We start from the raw sequence: 22,941 nt of genomic DNA, 5'->3' as shown, positions 1-22,941 counted from the left end.
TTCTCATAAGACACCACGCTGCCTTGCAATTCTTTTCAACACCATATTCCAGGAATTTGCTAACAATTGCAGTGACATGCGTTGCCTGCTGAAACACTTTGCTATCCCTGACCTGACCCAACTCTTTCCTTTCATAGATGAGAAGATGGGGCCCCAGAAATGAGAAATGCTCTTTCTATTATAATAGAAGCTGAATGTCATTTGGTTATCTCCCATGATTCAGGAAAGGGACAAAGCTAGAGAGAAAAAGTCCTGGGAAAGAGAGGTGGGAGACAGCTGTGGAATTGGGGTGCTCTCTCCGTCTCCAGAAGATTCTACTGCCAATGCTGCTGCGTACTGTGAGACGAGTGTCCATTTTTCATCCTCATTCTCCACTACACCCAGAACTTCTTCCTCCTTTACTTCCTGGCTACTGAGACTTGCCCCAGTTTCAAGCATGGCAGCCTCTTTATTCTGAGAAGAGGGAAAAAAGAGCCAAGTTAACACAGATAACTGCAGAGCTGTTCTGCCCAAGTAAGATGAGGGAAGCTTATTCGCATTCACCTCCACCTCCCTGCCTCTTGGACCCCCTTCCAGATTCAGAGCATGGCTTAAAAGCCTCTGTCCTCAGTCATGGCTAAGATCGCTTTCTGCCCTAGAACCCCATGGCACTCTTTGGGACCCTTCTTCAAGTAGATGGCTCTTCTTTTAGAATCAAAGACATGATCAAGGGCTTGGTTGGTAAAGTGCTTGTCCTGCACGCACAAATCCCTGGGTTCAATCCCCAGCACCACAAAAAATAAAAATAAAATACTGGATTGAGTGTTTTCTTTTATATGTGGAAGCTAAGGAGAAATAAGGAATTTAAAAACATGGGTAAGAAGCCCATGAAACTAATAAAAGGGACAACCATGTAGAAGAGGAAGGGGAATTAGGGGTAGGAAGGAGGGATGGGAATGAGGAGGAAGAGAAGAATAAAATCAGCCAAACTCTGTCATATGCATGTATGAACATATCACAAGGAATTCCATTTTTATGTATGACTATAATGTACCAATTAAAAATGAATCAATTAAAAAAAAAGAAATCAAGAGTTGCTGTCAGATCTATTTTGGAGGTTAGACCCATGGGAAGGAGAAATGTTTTGTAGCAGTATTAGCCTGACCAAAAGACAGAGTTGTGTTTGCTGTTATCCATGTCTGGTAGGATAATCTTGTGTTCTTGCCTTTCAGGGAGAAGGTGTGGCCTACAGAGGCAGGATCTTGGTTGAATTAAGCACTTTCCTTGAAAAGACACCACCAGATAAGAAGCTTGAGCCCATTTCAAATGATGACCTGCTGGTTGTTGAGGTAAATGTTAGAGTATGAATAGTTCACCGAATGGAAAAGGGTATTTTAGAGGATTGGTGGTAAAAGGGCTGATATGGGCCTGCCTGAACAAACATACCTAAAGGGGACTCCAGGGACTGAAGGGTCAACTGTGGAAGAGTTGGAGAAAGACTTGCCTCATAGAAACTGTTCAACAACCTCTCCGTGTATGTCCAGCAGCCCTATGAGAGTGAGGAGATGTGAATCCTTTGAGATGTTAGTACTCTACTGAAAACAGGCAAAGAGGAGAGAGATACCTCAAACTGAGTGTGCCCTGTTTTCTAACTGGGGCTGGGGAGTCCTGAGGAGGTAGCCATAAGAGCCACCACTAGTCATTTCCATTTTCATGGGCAGCTGGCATATCTCTGAGCCCCCCCTTCCAAATTCACCTTCCTAACTATTTTTGAGAATCCCAGGTCCATGCTCTTGGGTCCCACAAATCTGGATTGTTGCAAAAACAGCCTGCTCACTGACACTCTGCTCAGGGCCACTTCTTGCTGGTTCCAAACCACCTGGCCTGCCAGCTTCCTCAGGCTGCTCCTGCCCTCTCTTTACCCTCCATCCGTACACAGGACAGGCCTTGCTCTCATTTTTTATGGAGAAAACAAACAGTAACTTTCCAAAAGCTTTCAGCTCTGGGATAAGAATAGGGAAACACAGTGGAATGGAAACCACAAAGTAGCAGATTTCTGGGTCTCCCAGGCTCTCCTGTCTGCTCCCAGCCTGCCTCAGCTCTCATCCTCTCTGGACTTTGGTAGTGCCTTGAACACATCCAGTTCCAGCTTCCATGAGTTCCCAACTGAGCAAAGGCTGTTCTCTTCCTTCGAGTTCAGGCTTTGCTGGATGATTGACAGGAAGAATGTTCACTCCTTTGAGAGAAAACCATCTCTTTTCTCTCTGAACAATGTAGCTTTGCTCATTGAATTCCAAGAAGATAATTATATTGGGTTAGCATCCAAAGCAGTATATTCTTGGATCCTACAGTCAGTCTTCCAGCATGTTTGGAACATCCTTAGTCCAATTTCCGAGCTGCACCAATTTCAGTTCTTTGTTTCCTCCTTTAAGAGGAAGGGATCATGTTCCACATTCTTCCTGAGATTGCTTTTTTCCACCCCTCATTTTGCCTCACCCCAGAAGCAAGCTGCAGGGGATCATCCCAACTTCACACAGGGAAAAGAAAGATTTCTCCCCATCGAGTTAGCAAAGATTATAATATAGCCCTGGCTAAAACATGCACTTGAAAATTTGTGTTCCCAAATTAATGGTTCAATTCAGGTTATTTAAATTGTGAAAGAACAATGGTAGGTGTTTGATTTCCATTATAGTTAAGGATCCATTCAATGATTTTTTTTCTAAAAAAAAAAAAAAATTAGCAATGGTCCATCTTGATGTGAATTTATATTTCTGCCTCTAGAATCAGAAATCATTCACAGCTTTTACATGACAGTTTTTCCAGTTTTTTACGTTAATGCATCTAGTTTTAAAGTCTTCAGATGGATTTATTTACTGAACCAACCTCATACAAAAGTGAATATAAAGGCCAGGTATTTACAATAGCTCAATGGAGGATAACTCTCAAAAAATTAGTGAGTCCTTCCACATCACCCTGCTCCCCATTTCCCCTTATACAAATACATATGCAATTATGCAATTAATACCATAATGCTATTCTTGGATTTAACATTAAGGGTTTTGATACTTTTGAGTTATCCCAAAATTCCTTGATGTGTAAGGACCACTTGTCTTTTGACCACTCCTGATGTGTGCTAATTTGAGAATTTAAATCAGAAGTGAGAGGCTGTGAAATGCTAGTCGGTACACCTAGCCAACCACCAGGTATGCCCAGTGAGTGGGAGGCTGGTGTTCACTGTTCTTGGCACTGGACCAGCAACTCTAAATTAAGATATAAAAGTCCCCCCTCCTCCAAACTTTCAGTTAATTTGTTTTGGTTTCTAGGGAAATATTAGAATATTATGATACTCTTGAATTTTGAGGATTCCTGTAATCTGGGGAAGATATTCCTTACAAATTGGTGTGGTCTGAATATTCACGTTCATATGTTGAAACCTAACGCCCATGGAGATGGTATTAGGAGGTGCATAGATCAAGAGAACTCTGCCTTTATGAGATTAGCACCCTTTTAAAAGAGGCCCTGGAGAGCTATTTTGCTCCTTCTACCAAGTGAGGACATAGTCAGATGGCCCTTATCAGACACCCAATCTTCTGACACCCAGATCCTAGACTGCCCAGTCTCTAGAACTGTGAGAAATACATATTTATTATTTATAAGTCACCCAGCTTATGATATTTTTGTTTATCAGCCCAAGCAAACTAAGACACAAAAGACCAGTCCACATAATATAATGCCAAAAAGGACCAAGAGCAGTCGAAGACCTTGAGTGCTGGACTTATCCTGACTTTTTAAGCCAAATTCTGAAGAATAGGTCAGATACCAAGAAGAGCCTCCATAGGGAAGATTCCAGGAGTTTCTGCTGTGAGATCACAAAATGCACACCTGGGCTGGGGATATAGCTCAGTTGGTAGAGTGCTTGCCTTGCATGCACAAGGCCCTGGGTTCAATCCCCAGCACCAAAAACAAAACAAACAAACAAAATGCACACCTGTTTCATGTCCTTTTTATGTGCTAAAGAGACACAGAACCAAAAGCAACAGATCCTCTGGTCACTAAGGTCCTGGTCAGCGTCTTTTATCCACTCCACAGTACTATCAACTCTCTAAAGTCTAGGAGTTACACTAGACCTTGAAGACAAATTAAGAAAAAAAGAAAAACCGGAGAGGGCAGATGGAAAGATGAGGTAACTTTCATGCTGTTTACTGCCAAGATCATGTAGAAAGATGACTAGAAACCATCTATAGGCCTCCAAGGAAATGCACAGAGACAGCATGTAGTTTTAGACTTGAGTAGTTATGGACTGAAGTTGGCTCTTAAAGATGTTAGCTGGAATTAAAGGTGTGAAGAAATACCATGGCAGATGGACATTCTACCATTATGACGTCTCTCTCTATTTTTTTTTTTTTTTGCCCCATCACCTGAACACAATTTAAGTTCATGCTTCTTCTCTTTGTTTCAAACAATCATAATGAGAGGAGGGGAAACATGGCAAGGAGAGGGACCCAACAAAAGATGAAATAAAAACCCTTAATTAACTGAAATGCAAAATCAAATTAGTTTTCTTTAGTGCAAATAACACCCACACACACATACACACACACAGAGACAAACACACACTTCATTCATTTAATGAAAATAAAAGCAAAAAAAAAAAAAAAAAGGAGCCAAAAATATATATTGTGCACAGTATGTGTCAACAATATAAAAGAATAGCTTTTAATTAACTGGCATATAAAAGAGAATTTATTTTTTTATCTCCAAATTATTAAACACAGACAACAAAATAGCTTTTTATGAATTTAACAACCACCACAACAAAAAAATCAGATATAAAAAAAATGAAATGAAACAGAAATGGAAGAGCCTAACATCACTAAAAGGAAAGGAACTGAGATTCTGAGGACATGTTCACACTTGAAGCAACCAGGAGCCCTAGAGGAGAATGAGACTGGCACATTTGTGCCACTGCCAGGAAGATTAAGTTAATTCAGTCAATCTAGAGTGCATATGTCCATTGTCCACCTTACAGAGGTGCCACATCCTGGGTCATATGCAAATACAAAAATTTTTGGTGTAGTTCAAAAGGCCACAACAAAAAGGCAACATGATTGCAAGAGGATCAAGAACTCCCCCATCTCCCTAGAGCAGAACTGAGCTTGCTTCAAGTGGGCTTGGGCAAGGGATCTTGCAATGCAGTGGGTGCCACAAGGGCCAACCTGGCAACTTCTACAGAAGGAATCAGGCAGACATGAGATCAAATGTTGCAGACCGATTATTATTCAAGCACCTGCTGGCTTCTGGTACCTCTGCCCTGTCCCAGAAGGACCCTGTTTTTTGGTTTCCATCTTCAGGAATCTGTTCTTGAACCACATCCTCCCTGCTCCTCTTTCCCCACCTCCTGTGTGTGATTTAACATATTCTCGTAGCACTTTTTATGGAATCGCATTTTCTCTCCCACTCAGCTGAAGCCTCCTTGAGATCTCTCCTGGTTCTGGCCCACTTTTAGGACTCCATAAATATCATTTGAAACAACATGTTCAGATTCTTCCACCAGCTCCAACATTGATCAGCCACCTTTAATAAACAGGTCAAAGATGTCAAGTTGGGCAACTTTCTTTGGAGCACATCTTCCTTGTTACTGACCTTTAATGTCTCATATCTGTACCCTCACCCTCTTTCAAAACCGGTTACCTTGTATCAGTTACCTGCTTAGCAAAAAATCTTCTCCTTCCCCAAAATGACTTCTGAAATCCTGCCCTATGCCATCTCATCTATTGTGTTTGCTTGTCACTGAAGATTAGAAGGAGAACCCCGGAGCCTTACACAATAGAAACATCCATCCATCCGGGTCCAACAGACTATAGTTTACATTCTTTAACTTTCCCTTGCAGTAAGCAGTTTTGCCCCAAGGCAACTAAGGGAGGGTCCTGAACAAAAGCTGAGGCTCACAGCTTCTCTAAAATGGTGCTTATTGTTTTTTCCTTTCTCCATCTCTTTGTGTTCTTAAGGCAGAGGGGAAGTGGGAAAGGTCTGGAGGCAGCTGCCCTAATGTAAGGCAGTGGGGCCCCGGGGGCAGAGGAGCAGATGGCAGGGATACTCTTCCTAGACTCTGGACTTGCAGAGTATCCGAGGATGCTCAGTGGATAGCAGTTTGCTCACAGTGTGTTCCTCTATTGGGAGTTGTGATGGCCAGAAGCCCAGACTGTGCTTTTCAGAGCTCAGAATCTCCGGAGTGAAGGTCCTACCAGGGCTTCTGGGGGTGGCTGCAAATTGTGCATGAGAGCATCCAAGAAATTCTAATATGGCAGACCCAGCCAGACACAGCATCTCCACCCTCCCAAATATTCCCATGAACTGTCTGTCCTCCGCAGATTCTGGCTTAACAGATAGCTGTGGCTTAAGTACCAGTTATTTTCTTCTGTGCCCTGACTCAGGTCCCAAATTATGTTTCCTATTTTTAGCTCCTTCCCTTCTCTAGAAGTTATACTGACTAATACAAACAACTTCCTACTTTTTAATTTTTACACAATTTAGACTCAAGCCCACAATTTCTACACAGTTCTGAAGTATGAATAGTTTCAAAGGGCTTAGTTGTGAGTAGTTAAAACAGAGATCCTGACAAGTAGCTTCAATCCCCCAAATCCCCTCTACAAAAGTAACAGTGGACCAAGATAGGGAAGCTTTTAAACTCACAATGCACAGGCTAAAGCCCCACAGGTGATTCAGTGTGCAATTGAGAGAAAGACTTTTTCTTCTGTTTTGGTACCAGGGAATGCACTCAGGGGCACTTGACCACTGAGCCACATCCCTAGCCCCACCCCCCCCCCTTTTTTTAATACTTTAATTTAATTTATTTGTTTATATGTGGTGCTGAGGATCGAACCCAGGCCCTTGCACGTGCTACACAAGCACTTCACCGCTGAGCCACAACCCCAGCTCCCCCAGCCCTTTTTTTGTGTTTTTGTTTTGTCTTACTGAGTTGCTTAGCGCCTTGCCGTTGCTGAGGCTGGCTTTGAACTCACAATCCTGCTATCTCAGCTTCCTGAGCCGCTGGGATTACAGGTGTGCACCATCGCCCTGCTAGAAGGACTTCTATAAATACTAAAGCTCAGAGGGGTTTCTGACAAAGTCTTATTGGAAGTTTATTATGCCATGTCAAAAATTTCCTTTAGCCAAAATGGAGACTCTTTTTTTTTTCAAGTTTTTTAAAATTTATTTTTTAGTAAACTTCTTCTTAAAAATTTTATTTGTTCTTTTTAGATATACATGACAGTAGAGTATATTTTGACATATTATACATACATGGAGTATAACTTATTCTAATTAGGATCCCATTTTTGATGTGGAGTTTCATTGGTGATATATTCATATATGAACATAGGAAACTAATGTCTGATTCATTCAACTGTCTTTTCTATTCCCATCCCCTTCCCTTCCCTTCCCTTCCCTTCATTCCCCTTTGTCTAATCCAGTGAACTTTTATTCTTTCCTGCACAACCCCCTTATCATCTGCATATCACAGAGAACATTCAGTCTTTGGTTTTTGGGATTGGCTTAATTCATATTTAGCATGATACTCTCCAGTTCCATCTATTTACTGGCAAATGCCATATTTAATTTTCCTTTATAGTTGAGTAATACTCCATTGTGTGTCTGTGTGTATCTCACATTTTCGTCATCCATTCATCCATTGAATGGCACCTAGGTTGGTTCCATAGCTTAACTATTGTGAATTGTGCTGCTATAAACATTGATGGGGCTGAGTCACTATAGTTTGCTGATTTTAAATCTTTTGGATATGTATGGAGGAGTAGGATAACTGAGTCAAATAGTGGTTCCATTCCAAGTTTTCTGAGGAATATCCATATTGCTTTTCAGAGTGGTTGCACCAATTGCAGTCTCACCAACAATGTATGAGTGTACCTTTCCCCCTCATCCTTGCCAACATTTATTGTTGCTTGTATTCTTGATAATTGCCATTCTGACTATAGTGAGACAGCATCTCAATGTAGTTTTAATTTGCATTTCTCTAATTGCTAGAGAAGTTGAACATTTTTTTTATATATTTGTTGATAATTCATGGATCTTCTTTTGTGAAGTGTCTGTTCAGTTCCTTTGCCTATTTATCGATCATATGATTTGGGTGTTTTGTTTTGTTTTGTTTTTGGTGTTAAGTTTTTTGAGTTCTTTATATATCCTGGAGATTAAAACTCTATCTGAGTTACAGGTAGCAAAGATTTTCCCTCATTCTGTAGGCTCTCTCTTCACGTTCTTGATTGTTTCCTTTGCTGTGAAGATGCTTTTTAGTTTGACACCATCCCATTTATTGATTCTTGATTTTACTTCTTGTGCTTTAGGAGTCTTGTTGAGGAATTTGGTTCCTAAGCTGACATGATGGAGAGTTGGGCCTACATTTTCTTCTAGTAGCAGCAGGATCTCTGGTCTAATGTCCAGGTCTTTGATCCATTTTGAGTTGAATTTTGCACAGGATGAGAGATAGGGATTCAATTTCATTCTGCTACATATGGATTTCCAATTTTCCCAGCACCATTTGTTGAAGAAGCTATCTTTTTTTTTTTTTTTACTTTTTTTTCTTTAATTTTTATTGTTGGTTGTTCAAAACATTACATAGTTCTTGACATATCATATTTCACACTTTGATTCAAGTGGGTTATGAACTCCCATTTTTACCCCGTATACAAATTACAGCATCACATCGGTTACACATCCACTGTTTTACATATTGCTATATTAGTGTCTGTTGTATTCTGCTGCCTTTCCTATCCTCTACTATCCCCCATCCCCTCCCTTCTCCTCCCCTCCCATCTTCTCTCTGTACCCCATCTACTGTAATTCACCAAAATGGAGACTCTAATGATGGAATGTCCAGGGATTTTTCAAGACTACAAGCTACATGCACTGCCAGAGTTTCTTAAAACAGTCCTCCAAAAATGAACAATAGAGTTACCCTATGATCCAGCAATCCCACTTCAGGGTATAGATGCAGAAGAATTGCAAGCAGAGACTCAAACAGATATTTGCACACCCATGTTCACGGCAGGATTATTCACAATAGCCAAAAGGTAGAAGCAATCTAAGTGTGCATCCATGGATGAATGGATAAGCAAAGTGAGGTATAGTCTTACAATGGAAGTTATTTGGTCTTTAAAATGAAGGAAATTAGCTGGGTATGGTGGTATATGCCTGTAATGCAGTGACTCAGGAGGCTGAGGCAGGAGGATTGCAGGTTCCAAGTCAGCCTCCACAACTTAAGAAGGCCCTAAGGAACTTATGGAAACCCTGTCTCAAAATGAAAAATAAAAAGGACTGGGGATGTGGTTTTATGGTAAAGTGCCCCTGGGTTGAATCCCCAATACCACACCCCCCCCCAAAAAAAAAAGAAAGAAAGAAAAGGAAAATTCTGACACATGCTACAACATAAAAGATATTGGGAACATTCTGCTAAGTGAATTAAGACAGATGCAAAAGGACATACAGCCTGATTCCATTTATGTGAGGTATCTAGAGTAGTCAAATTCATGGAGACAGATAGACTGGAGGGAGGGGGGAAATGGAGAATTGTTATTTGAGGAGTACATAGCATCAGTTTTACAAGATAAAAAGAGTTCTAAGTGTGGATGGCTGGTAATGGTAGCACAACAATATGAATGTACCCACTGCCATTGAACTGTACACCTAACATTTTTTTTTTTTAGTATTTTACCACAATTTTTAAAAAGTTTTGAAATGATTGCATGAATACTTCTACAATTATATGACCACATTCTTGCTTCATACAAGTCAGAAGACCCACCTATAATTGTGATTCATTTAATTGAATAAAAGCCAAGGTACAGATGGACAATGAAGGAAAGATAATCAGTTAGCAAACATCCTACTGGGTTCAAATAATTTTTATTAACATCCTGGAGGTGAAATAGGTCACTACTTTCCTATTTAGATTATAGCCCAAAATGGCTAGTGAGGTAGCTTTCGAAAGAAAACAAATACAACAACAAAAAGTCATTCTATGCCAAAGTGTGATACCTCCAATCTCAAACCACAAGTCTGGATGCTTCTCTAAGGGCTTTTGAATTAAACTGGCTACATTGAAAAATTTGTCAAGTCATTTGTGGGTCTCAAAAGTTCACCAGTGGAACATAGAACGTGTGGCTGTGATGATAAACACCAAAGTTCTCACCTCCTGCTGGGGCAAGTGTGCACAGAGACTGGATACCAACAGGGTTCCAGGACAGACTCTGGATGCAGGCAATAGTAAATGGCAGAAGGCCTCACACATGGCAAAGTATGGCTACTTAAACCATCGCGTAGCTGTTTGACTGAAGAACGCAAACTGCCTAAAGTTCAGCGAGGATATAGGCCAACAAGAAGGAGAAATGTCATGTGAGCAAGGATTTGAGGCAGCATGTAGATTCAAGAGGTTTTTCGTACCCATGAAGGAAGGCCTGAGGGCTCAGGGTCATTTCTGTTAAGCTGATAGACTCAGTGTGGTTCTTGTTGGCTGTATCTTCAACTTCCTCACACACATGCCCCTAGCAAACCAGTAATTTAGGGAAGGGAAAGTTTACCTATTTTCACTTATTTAAAAATCTAACATTAAAAATCTTCATTGTGATTTCTTTTTATTATAATTATTATCATGCATTAGCTGTACAAATCAATGATTTTCACGGTCATTGATCTTGTCCCCCACTCCTTTCCTTTCCCCCCACTCTTATCTCCCTTCTTCCTTCTCCCCATCATTCCTTTTCCAGACCATAATAGTCCCTCTTCTACTTTCAGGGCATCTTTGTTTTTTTAGTTTCCACATGTGAGAAAAAACATGATATTTGTCTTTCTGCGTCTGGCTTGTTTTGCTTTATTGTTATTTCTAAACTAGAAAAAATAATACTTAAGCAATTCCAATAAATAAACATATAAATTAAAAAGTAAAGTTTGTATAATCTGTCTTCTCCAATATAACTACTGTTAACAATTTGAGTTATATTCTTCCAAACCTCCTTCGTGCACTATTTAAAAATATATTTAATGAATTCACTTAAGGTACACCCTTTCTCTATTTTGCACTTACGGATATACTTAAGTCTTTGTGAATTTTCATTCATTTAAATGACAGTAACCTGATTTGTTTAACCTGTGGCCTGCAGATAGACTTGGTATTGTTGCCGCTTTTTACCCTTATTCCAGTCAACACAGTGATGTATATCTTAGCACTTCTCTCTTTGCTCATTTGTGAGAGTACAAGGGGAATTCCTGGGTCCAAGATCATTCTCCACTGGTATTTAATTCAGCACTAATCAATTGGGTTTAAAATTACATCTGTTAGAAATCTGTGTGCAAATACAGGCAAAAGGAACTTCACTGAACTTCACTATGTCTGCTCATACTGTATAGAAATATCAGCGAAGGCGGAAGTACAGCCTGTCCGCCGTGTTCCATTCAGCCACCATGCTGCAAGATGTTGGCGAGGCTATCCAGTTTGAGGTCAGCATTGGGAACTACGGCAACAAGTTTGACACGACCTGTAAGCCCTTGGCATCAACAACTCAATACAGCCGTGCTGTCTTTGATGGTAAGATTGACACTAACCATTCGGTCCTATGCTTGCTAACAGTGAGTGCATCCCAGGACAAGAAGCATGCACTCTGCTCTCACTCTGGCAGCCATTATCCTCAGCACAGCATTAGAGGAAATGCAAAGGTTAAAAGAGGAAGAGAGTGTGGCTGGAGTTTAGGCATCTTTAAGAAAGCTCTAACCCAAGAATTTGCAAATCCCATTGTCAAGAGCTGCCCCCACCAACATGCCCGGCTTTAACACCAGCTCTGCCTTTTAAAGTCCCAAGATGGCAACTCTGATTAATATTGAGCTCCTAAATCAGCTCCTACCCCCACTATTCCCAAATCTTTCGTGGATTGAATAGGTGAAGTAGATGGGACTCAGGCTCAGGCACTGGAAACATCAAGTCTTCACCAGCACTGTGATCCTGACCACATCACCTAATTTTAACCTTCAGTTTCTTCATGTTCTTCAGAAGTGTTGTCAGGATGAAATAGCAGTCAGTTTTTGAACAAAGATGAGTGAGAAATGGTCCCTGCTTTTAAGGAGCTTCTATTGTAGTATATAAAATACAGTCAGCCCTCCATATCCACAGATTTGCATCATTGGATTTGACCTATTATGGCCTGAAATATATGGGGGAAAAGCATCTGTACTGAACATGTACAGACTTTTTTCTCATCATCATTCCCTAAACAATACAGTTCAACAACTGTTTATATAGCATTTATATTGTATTAGGTCTGGTAAGTAATCCAGAATGATTTAAAGTGTGCAAGAGGATTGCAGGGGTTACATGCAATTATCACATCATTTTATGTGAGGGACTTCAGCATCCCTGAATTTTGGTATCAGTACAGGGATCCTGGAATCAATCTCCTTAGATACTAAAAAGCAACTGTAAACCATAGTAGAAGACAAAGGTATAAGAACACCCCAATAAAAGTATCAACAAATGGTTTGACAGCATAGAGAAGGGAGAGATGAATCCTGGTCAAATACCCTAAATGCATTGCCAAATTTTTTTTTTTTACCTAGCTTTTGCATAAGCAGTTTTACAACAAAATGCCCTAGAAAACATTAGCTATTAATTCTTTATCACAGTATAGTACTAATTATTACCAAACTCCATGCAAGCCCTACAAAGAACATGAAAAACACTTTTTTTTCCCTCCTCTCATAAAAATATTTATTTAAAATTAGTTTTCAGGAACAAATACATTCAACATAATCTCTGATGTTCTATATTTTCTACCTCCATGCTTTATAATCATCATTGATATTCAGATGCATGATCCCAAATAACTAAAAAGATCCTGAGGTCGCTGGGCTCAGTGCACAGGGATAATTTAGAGAAATGTTCAAAACATGCTAAATGAAAGAGAGTTCTCTATCTCTGTTACTTAATTGAAAAAAATAAAGAACTCAATTATCCCAGGTCCTTCTGCAAGCACATGGATTAATCAGTAGCTCAGTCTGCACATCTCTTTAATAAATATGTTGTCTACCTTAAGGGTCCAGGGTCCACTGACTCCTCATGTCTATACCAGGAAACTACTATTATTACTTGCCTTGGGCCCGCACAAAGCCAGTTGTTACTCTGACTTCATACTGGGAGGATATTAGTCACCGCCTGGATGCAGTGAACACGCTCCTAGTCATTGCAGAACGGCTGGTAAGTTTATCTTTTTGGCATTTCCTTTTCACCAGAGTGAATTATGTGTCAGGATGCAATAGGCCCCTGTAACATGGATCTCTAAATGCAGTGGTCCAAGAAGGCAAAAGTGATTTCTGTAGTAACAGTTGAGGTAAGTGATCCAAAGCTGATAGGGAAGTTCAGTGATGTTGGGGACCCCCTTGTTGCTCTGCCATCACTAAGAATTAGCACTGTCTGCAGCTCATCATGACATTCGCCCTCAAGCCTAAGGGAAAGGGAAAAGAGGGGGCATAAGATGACAGAGACCTTACTCTAGGAAAGACCCAGAAGTCACACACTTGATCTCTACTCACTTTCCATTATCCAGAACCCAGTCATGTAGACACGTTTTAACTACAAGGAAGATGGGGAATGCAGTCTTGTGCCTGGGCAGCATATGCTCAGATAAAAGTGTTCTTATTGTGGCAGAGGGAGGATGCAGGGGTGAGGTGACTCATAGTTTCTGCTGCAATTTGTGTAGGAAGAATGGTTCATTCCAGTAGCAATATGGAATTTTTAGGGCTTTGCTATTAGTACAGTAGAAATCTTCACCATAAGAAGAGATGGCTTAGGGGAACCAGTGCCCGATATTTTCTATTCTTGCTACAGACTGGAGGAACTACCTTGTTGGAAGTTGGGGGTTGGTTTCCTTTGATGGAACTGCATAGACATGATGTCTGCCATTAGCCATCTTGCTGACATTGATCAACTAGGTTAGTAAGGAAAAAGAAGATATGTTTGGGATATTTCTAATTAAGTCTTAGATGCTAAGTTGTTCCTATCGCGTATAGATAAAACTCATTGAGCATTAGTGTTTTAATTTCAAAATTAATGTTTGGTGTAGTAGGGTGTGGGAAAAGCGTGGTTATATATGATTAATGCATGTAGAGAAGTATCCCTATTAATATGTATAATTAAAATGTACAAATAAACACAAAAATGTGTATTATTGTTAGTTTTTCATAAGATCTCAACTACCAGAGCTGGACCAAGACATATGGGATTATACTTGATCTAAAACCTCTGACAAAATCTAAAAATATTATTTGATGTTATAAAGAAAATATGGAAAGAATATTATGCAATTTAAATTAAGTATAATTGTTACCACTGATATACAATGTATTTGGTTTCAAAGGCCAAATAGCATTTTAACATTATTACATTTTGAAGAAAAATAAACACTGCTAAACTATGGTGAGTATTCTTAAGTGGGAAATAAAATAACTCTGACTTTTCTATAAAAAGTGTTTTTAATGGTTTTCCCCCCACCTTGGAAATTTAAGTGAAGCCTTTGCTGAATATAATGGCATAATGCACAATTATCAACTATTTTCTCTCTTAACAAATTCTTTAGCAATCCAACATAGAGGCTCTAAAATCAGGCATACAAGGTAAAATTCCTGCAAACCAGCTGGCTGAACTGTGGTTGAAGCTGATAGACGAAGTTATAGAAGACACAAGGTATAGTGATCTTATTCCTATCTCAGCATTCCTAGCCCATGCTCTCCTTCCTGAAATTCTAAGAGTGTAAGAGCTTCTAGAATTGTCTCAATTATTTGTTTAAACAAATGAATTTGAACTATTTGGGCCTCTTAAAAGGCCTTTACTGGGAGGAGTCTCAGAATCACTGCCAGGAAAAGCTCTGCTTTGTGATTTGGTGCCAGGGGAGGTAGAAGCCCCACTCCAGGAAGCAGCCCTGGGCAGATTGGGGAGGGGTGGGTGTGGGGAGGAGGAAGCAGGTCTCTGCCTGTGCTTCCCCAAGATCCATGATGCCCACCGCCCTGACCAAGGGAGACTCCTGGCTTTCTCAGAGAATGGCATCTGGGGGTGGAGCATCCATCTGGCTTTTAGAACAATATTCCTAATTCACAAACATGTTTTTAGAAACATTCTTTTTGCTTGCTCTTTTACTGAGTGCCTAGTGAACACTGTGGCAAAACCAGTAAATAGGACCTGAGCCAGCTGTGACTTGGGGAAGCAGCTCAGATCTGTTGCATTTGGAAATCAAAGAGGGAAGTGATTCACTTCAAGATCATTTTAAATATGTTAATGAAGCAGTGGGCAGGGAAGTTTTGAAAGAAAAGCATTTTGAGGACTTTTCCTTTAACAGCAGGAGTCCTGCACTTTTCCCCCTCTAGGGTACTGCCCTAAGTCACCCTGTCTTCTGGTGCCTTCTAGTGGTTTAGCTGGGTCATTGAAAAGTAGTTGAAATCAAAATACCACCAGGGAGCTTATTTAGCACTCAGAGAATTTTATAACTGAGTCCTAAGGGATCCTCTCTTAGGCTCCTCATCTTATGGGTGAAAAATAGAAGCCCAAAGAGGTAAATTGATACCTGGAGTTGAGTTCACCCTCTCAGGCCTTCTTCCTGCCCTGTGCCTCACAGTATCTATTTTACACAGGTCTCAAGTGTGACTTCTGAACCAAGAGCTTTCATGTATATTTTTGCCTTACAGAATCATTCCAAGGTCTTCATTTGCCTATATTGCCATACTTACTAATAAAATAAAACAGAAACAATTAGTAACTTTCATGTAGAAAACTCTTGGGAACTTTAAGGTTTGCTGAGGCAGACGATATGAGCTGTTTTTGAAGAATGCAATTGAAATCCTTTTTAACTTTATGTGACAGGAAATTCAGTGTTTAAGGGAAATCATTCGAGGATTTCCTTCATTTAAGGAGCTGGGTGAAATTCAAATGATTATAAATTCTAATTGTCTTGAGAAAACTTGTACAATTGTGTGAGACAATGAGCGTAGGACTTCCTGGAGTTGGTGACAACCTCACCCTGTGGTCCTACTAGCTGCCATAGTGAGGGGGAAGGGCTGCTGGCAGAAGGCAAGTCTGGCCCCATTTTCTGTAACCCTTTGGGGTTACAAAAGTCATTAGACTTCCCAAGTCTTATTTTGAATGGGGTCTTGGCTTGCACAAGTGGTTCTTAATCTTTTGGAACTTGTGGGCCCCTTTGAGAATCTGATGAGATGATAATAATGATGAAGAAGACCAGGGTGAGATGATGATGGTGGTGATGAGAGCAGTATTATTTAGACTTTATTGTACAGTAGGCATGGATATGAATGTTCTCCATAAAAATAGATATCATCCTCCCACATTTGAAGATAGTAGGACAAGAGATTGAGTCAAGAGCCAAGAACTAGTAAATGGTAGAGCCACAATTTACTAACCCAGATAAGTAGCTCTAAGGCTGCCTATTGTTAATCGTAAGTATGTCACCCTGCATGTTTTCAAAGACATATATGCTTTTCTTAGACCGTCTGAGGCCCACCTGTAGACAGCCTAAAGGTTCTTGGTCCTAAAGTTAACACTTCATCTAAAGAACCTCTAACTGCCTCCATCATTTTGTGGATCCATACAAATATTCTAGGAAGCAAAAAGAAGGAAGGTCACTTTCTCCCAGCTGCTGCCATATCCATCTTCTTCCCAGTGTGACGCCATGGACCTTAGGTCAAACCCAAGGAATTGCTTCAGAATGTTAATCCCCTTTTCTGCTCTGCATATGCAAGATATCCTCCACTGAAGCTGAAACCAGGCAATGCTTATAGAATCCCTAAGGAGACTGATGTGGTTTGCAAGATGGAAACCAAAAGCAAATGACAGTTTTTCGACCTAGATTGTTATTCTTCACTGTTTCTTCTCTTTCCTTCTTTAGATACACCTTGCCCCTCACAGAAGGAAAAGCTAATGTCACAATTCTCGATACTCAGATCCGGAAGTTGAGGTACAGATTTCTATCCCAGATACAGGAGGCAGCAGTGAGGATGAGGTCTGAAGCCACGGATGTGAAGTCCACATTGTTAGAAATTGAGGACTGGCTTGATAAATTAATGCAACTGACTGAAGAGGTAAGACTTTTAAACTACACACACATATGGAAGAAGGAGTCTGTGAAATGGCCCCAGCATTGGGGTGGTAGATGGTGTATCTAGGATGTCACATGGGATCAGTGAACACATAAAAAAATAAAAAATTTATTGGACTTGGGATGCTACTGGGTGGGGAGGGGGTGAAAGTCAATTGAAATCAGAGCAGGAAAATAAATTTGAGTTGGTTTCTGGAAAATTTTTTCAAAAGAGACAAATTATGATTTCCACAGTACCAAGAGGATATTTTGAGTGATTCTTTGAGTAGTAGCAGATCAGTGTAGTACAGAGGATTAAATACCATCAGCTTTGGTTGAGGTTAGAAAGACGTGGATTTAAATCCTGAATCTACCATGTATAACTTAGGGCAGTTTATTCAACCTACCTTAGCCTCAGTTTCCCCTCTGTAAAGTGGAGATGGACATAGTATGTGGCATTGCTGTGTGAAAATTTAAAGATGGTCATGTAAAGTTTTAGCACAGTGCAGGGCACATGGCAAATGTGGGGTAAATGCTAGCTGCCACTCACCTTGGTGGCCCAGAAGAACAAGAGAGTAAAAGAAACTCTCCTGTCTGTCAGATGTCAAGGGATGTCTTAGTTCCTCTTGCTATAACAGAATACCACAGATTGGGTAATTTCTAAAGACCAGAGACTTTGTACAGTCTAGAGGTTAGGAAGTCCAAGATTGAGGGGCCTGCCCTGGTGAGGACTTTCTTATTGCCTTATTCCATGGCAGAAAGCTGAAGGGCCAGAGAGTGTGAAAGAGAGGAGCAAGCAAAAGGGGGATGAACTCATGCTCATAACCAACACACCCAAGTTATTGAAATTAATTTATTAGTGAGGGCAGAGCCCTTGTGACTTAATTATTAGGACCTCTTATTAGGCCCCACCTCCCAACACTGTTAAACTGGGGACAAAGTTTCCAACAGTGAAGTTTGGGGGACACATTCAAACCATAGCAGGTATATGGTAATATATTTGTGGAAAGAAATTTATTTTAATTATAAGTTATTTTTATTTCCTGCTTTGTATGCTTTGCTACTTTCAAAGATTTCTATAGTGATCAGAAAAAAAGAGGGGGTTAAGAACTAAAATTTTTAGATTTGGCAAATATTGGATTATGGGATATAGATGCTCTGTGTTCTATAAAATATATGCAACCTGTAGCCCTTTGCTGCTGATGACTTTCTTCAAATGATAAGAGGGAACATTTCCTAAAACACCTCCCAGAGCAGAGCAGATAGAGCTCTTGCAGGATGAAGCTCCTTCTGATTCTCTCTATTCCCTTTGGCCAGCCTTGGCCTGACTCCCCGCCTTGCATGCTCACAGTGTGGTTCTAGAAGATGTGAATTTCAGGAACTTGGGACAGAGCCCTTATCACAACACTTCTTTGCTGAATGAGGTCCTGGGAGTCCAGTCTGCTGCGTCTCCTCCCATCTCTCTGCATCTAGACTAACCATTGCTTTGCTTCCTTTTCCGTCCATCTCATATGCCCAGCCGCAGAACAGTATGCCTGACATTATCATCTGGATGATCCGAGGAGAAAAAAGACTGGCTTATGCACGAATTCCTGCACATCAAGTTTTATACTCCACCAGCGGTGAGAATGCATCTGGGAAATACTGTGGGAAAACCCAGACCATCCTTTTGAAGGTACATGTCTTCCACTTGTAGTATAAATACTTAAATGCAAAACTGTTATTCTGGAAAAGAGACTTCTTTATATTTTGCTAATCACTGGGTGGCTAGGGTGCCTGTCATCACTTCTAGCTCATTCTGGCTAAGATGGCAGCTAGACTGGGCCGGAACGAGGAGTGATAATTCTCAGAGTGATTTGAGGTAGACTGGCGGTTATGGACACCTCCCTAGATGTCTTTGGTTATTAATATCAACATGGCATTGTAAGTGCTTTGCTTTCTGGCACGAATTGTCTACTTACTCTAATGTCTCATGTCAAAGCATGCCTTTCTTCCCTTCATTTTAGTGAGTGTTTAGGGGAAAAAAAGAGAAAGTGGTATTGCTAGTCTTTGGAATCTGTTGCTCTAACCAAGCAAGTCCTCGAATTGAAAATTTTTGAGAATTGCTAGGTTAGGGAAGAGTTCTGAACTTTTTTTAGAGTCATGAACCCCTTGAAGCACTTGGTAAGATCTACTGGACCTCTTCCCCAGAGAAACGCTTGTCACGCCTGCACCTGACATTTTTGTACCAGCTCTGAGAAAGTCCCAGAACCCTGATGAAGAACCTCTGTGTGCTTTTGGAGAACCAAGGGAAAGAAAAAGGGAGAATTGAGGAAGAGGGTTCTCTTAAAATAAGGAGATATCTGCTAACTTTTAATAAATGTACTCATTGCTCTTTAATCAGGAAGGTGTAAATAGAATCAGAGTGATTATCTTCTTTCAAGTGTTTTTTGCAGAATAAATCTTACTTGAGATAGAACCACAATGATAATTGACCTCAGCAGTGGGTAGAAGCAAACTGATTAATAAATAAAACTTCACAGGGGGCAGGAGACAAGGCAGAGGGGCGTTCTCTGTATTAGGTTTTGGAACTCACTGGATAGACAGCAAAATGCTTTTAAGAAATTGCTTTGTAGCTTTACTTTGTTAGTACTCATTATCCAGTTTAATAAGCCATTTAATTCAGTGGGTTTTTGGTTTTGAGACTCCTAAAAAACTTTAAAAAAAAATTATCAAAGACCCAGAGAGCTTTTGTTTATGTGGGTTGTGTATATATCAATATTTGCCAAAATAGAAATTAAAACAGAAAATTTTAAAATTTTTATTAATTCATTTAATAATAGCAATTGCTGGGGCTGGAGATATAGCTCAATGGTAGAATGCTTGCCTAGCATGCACAAGCCCTGGGTTTGATCCCCAGCACCACAAAACAACATCAAAATAACAACATAAACTTCTTGCATGTTAACATGAATCATATATTTTTATGATATATTCTGAAAAAAATCAGAGAACAGAGTGATACTGTTTTACATGTTTGCAAACTTTTTAAATGTCTTCCTTAACAGAAATAAAAATGGATTCTCAAATCTGTGCATTTAAACTGATGGAATAAGTTATTTTATGTATAGGAAGAAACTCTGGTCTCATACAGATATATAATTAGAAAAGGAAGGATTATTTTAATAACCCTTTCAGATAATTTTGGTTATTCATTTTTGATAGAACACTAAGCTCAAATGGTAGCTTTTAAAACATTAATTTCAATGTGGAATTGAAGCTATATCAATCAATTTGCCATCCTAAGCTGTGTTAAAATCCATTAGTCTGTCCAGAACTTTGACTCTTTGATTCAAGCATATTTTGTGATGTTACCCTTGGTCATTGGAAAGATATTTGTTTGCTAAGTTGTGCAGATCTTCCTGAGGTTGGAACTTTTCATTGTACAGTATGAAACAAATTGAGATAAATCACATTTTTAAATATTTCTCTTATCAGAGAGCCTCTATGTGTTGGGAAGCTATCCAGCTCACCGTGCCAGATACAGTTTTTCTAAAACTCTTTTGTTTTTACTTGAAAGCTTGAATTTTGTCATTGGCAACAACTATAGTGATTTTTCTTGAAGTGATAGGCTCACTTTGTTTATAGTTAAGAAAACATCTGCTCCATATCCAAATCTAAATGGCCATATTTGTCTGTCAGTTGTTACTTTAGGTAAAAATGGTATGTCATTTAAAAAAAAATGTAGTTCAATTCACGACTCACACAATTGTACAAGTTTTCTCAAGACAAACATCATATTTCAATATGTAGCTGAAGTGCTATCCATTTTATCATGCTAAATATTAAAAAGATATTGTATTCAAGGGTCAAGATTTAATAAGATGAGTTCTTTTCAGTTTAGTTTTAGTTGTTTTGGTTTGTTTTGCGGTACTGGGGATTGAACCCAGGGACTCTCTACCACTGAGCTACATCTCCAGTGTTGTTTTGGTTTGTTTTTTGTTTTTTGTTTTTTCATTTGTTATTTTGCTAAGTTGCCCAGCTGGCCTTGAACTTGGGATTCTTTTGCCTCAGCCTCCCAAGTATCTGGAATTACAGGCATGTGCCACTGTACCCAGCTGAATTTTCTAGTTTAAAAAAAAAAATTCAGGGGGCTAGGGATGTTGCTCAAGTGGTAGCGCACTCGCCTGGAATGTGTGAGGCACTGGGTTCGATCCTCAGCACCACATAAAAATAAAATAGATATTTAAAAAAATTCAGGAGAATTCTTTAGTAAAACTGACATTTCATTTTTCTTACTCAGGTATGAACAGTTATCATACTATTACTGCTATCACTACTGGGTATGGTCTGGTGTTACTGCCTTGATGCCTATTGTGGTACCAAGAGTTTTATCCACCATTGCTTTGCACCATCAGTGCAAATGTCATTATACTGAAGAAGATAAAGACTTTTGTTAGTTCTCTTAGGAAAATTATTTCAACCTTGTGGGCCTCCTACTGGGACGTACAGGAGTCTGTGCATCATACTCTTGAGATGCACTGCTTTAGTTGTTTTTCAGTCTTTGCTGAAAGGTCATTTGGAAATATTTTAACTAAAGCAACAGACAGTTTGGCCAGTGAGAGCAATGATTAGATGATGTTCAGAATGCTTTTGGCTTTATGTTAATGTCACAGTGCATCCAACACCCAACATGACATGACCCAATATCGTTCCTCCCACAGTATCCTCAGGAAAAAACAAATGGTCCCAAGGTGCCTGTGGAATTGCGAGTGAACATCTGGCTGGGCTTAAGTGCTGTTGAGAAGAAGTTCAATAGCTTCGCAGAAGGAACTTTCACCGTCTTTGCTGAAATGGTATATTTTATGATACCCTTATCTGTCCAATTTGGTGGGGAAGAACTTTTGCTTTTCATCCTTAGGGAAAACATTCACATACCAAAAATAACTACAGCTGTCATTACAACCACTTAAAATCCCATGATTAAAATTAAAATCCTCTTAATTTAAGAGGATGGGAGAAGATCCTCTTGAGGTCTCTCAACATTAGAACACACGAGGGTGATTAAGACCTTTGTGTGATAGATCCAAGAGACGCTCTCAGCCAGCAGCACTCAAAGCGGATGCCCTTTGAGCTCTTAGAACTTGAACTCAGGAAAACCCAGTCATATTGGTGCCTGATGGTAGGACACACTGAGTACACACAGGCACACACACACACACACACACACACACACGAGCTCTTAAAACACTTGCTTGGAGTGAGAGGTCTTTAAATCACAGAAAACCCATTTCCCACTTAGGGGAAGCTTCCAATAGGTTTCAAGGGCAAAGAATATGCTACTGGAATATTTCAAAAGCAATAGAAATAACTTGTAAAACCTTCACTGAGGTTTAAAACTACTTAGTTACTTAAGTCTGATTACAATTAAAACAATAAAAATAATTTCATGAAAATATAAAGCTAAGAGTAGAGTTATTTTGATTTCCTTATTACACCATTTTTAACTTCAAGTGCTTCTTGATTTAAACTTACTATATGTATTTGGTGGGTCTCTTCTGATACATTCTTGGATGAACTGTCTTCTACAAATGGGTTTTTATGTTCAAATAGAAGGAGGGGGGACTATCTTCATTCTAGCTAATTTATAAGGGTATTCCTGCAACAGCCATCTTTAATTTTTACTTTTCGATCATTTAGTAGTGCCTGGAACATAGTAGGTACTTATGACTATTTATTGAATTGATAAATGATGATTGGATTCATTCTCCATTCCTCCATCCACCTATCAGTCCATCCAAGCTTTTAAGGAGCAATGGTTTTATGCCAGGCACTGATTTGGGTATTA

General features: G+C 39.7%; 1 protein-coding gene across 2 annotated transcripts in view; it reads left to right on the top strand.

Annotated features, from left to right (window-relative positions):
* Positions 1 to 22,941, top strand: part of Myof (myoferlin) — a 156,330-nt gene that overhangs the window by 73,173 nt on the left and 60,216 nt on the right. For both annotated transcript variants that reach the window (XM_076835349.1, XM_076835348.1), the window contains 7 exons: positions 1,212 to 1,328; positions 11,395 to 11,572; positions 13,107 to 13,231; positions 14,610 to 14,716; positions 16,926 to 17,118; positions 18,634 to 18,789; positions 21,818 to 21,949. In XM_076835349.1, coding sequence (XP_076691464.1) covers positions 1,212 to 1,328; positions 11,395 to 11,572; positions 13,107 to 13,231; positions 14,610 to 14,716; positions 16,926 to 17,118; positions 18,634 to 18,789; positions 21,818 to 21,949 — 1,008 coding nt within the window. The remainder of the gene's footprint in view (positions 1 to 1,211; positions 1,329 to 11,394; positions 11,573 to 13,106; positions 13,232 to 14,609; positions 14,717 to 16,925; positions 17,119 to 18,633; positions 18,790 to 21,817; positions 21,950 to 22,941) is intronic.

The sequence above is a fragment of the Callospermophilus lateralis genome, chromosome 15 (genome assembly GCF_048772815.1).
Source record: "Callospermophilus lateralis isolate mCalLat2 chromosome 15, mCalLat2.hap1, whole genome shotgun sequence".
NCBI classification, from domain to species: domain Eukaryota; kingdom Metazoa; phylum Chordata; class Mammalia; order Rodentia; family Sciuridae; genus Callospermophilus; species Callospermophilus lateralis.
Note: the sequence above shows the minus strand (reverse complement) of the source record. Positions and strands in the feature narration are given on the sequence as shown.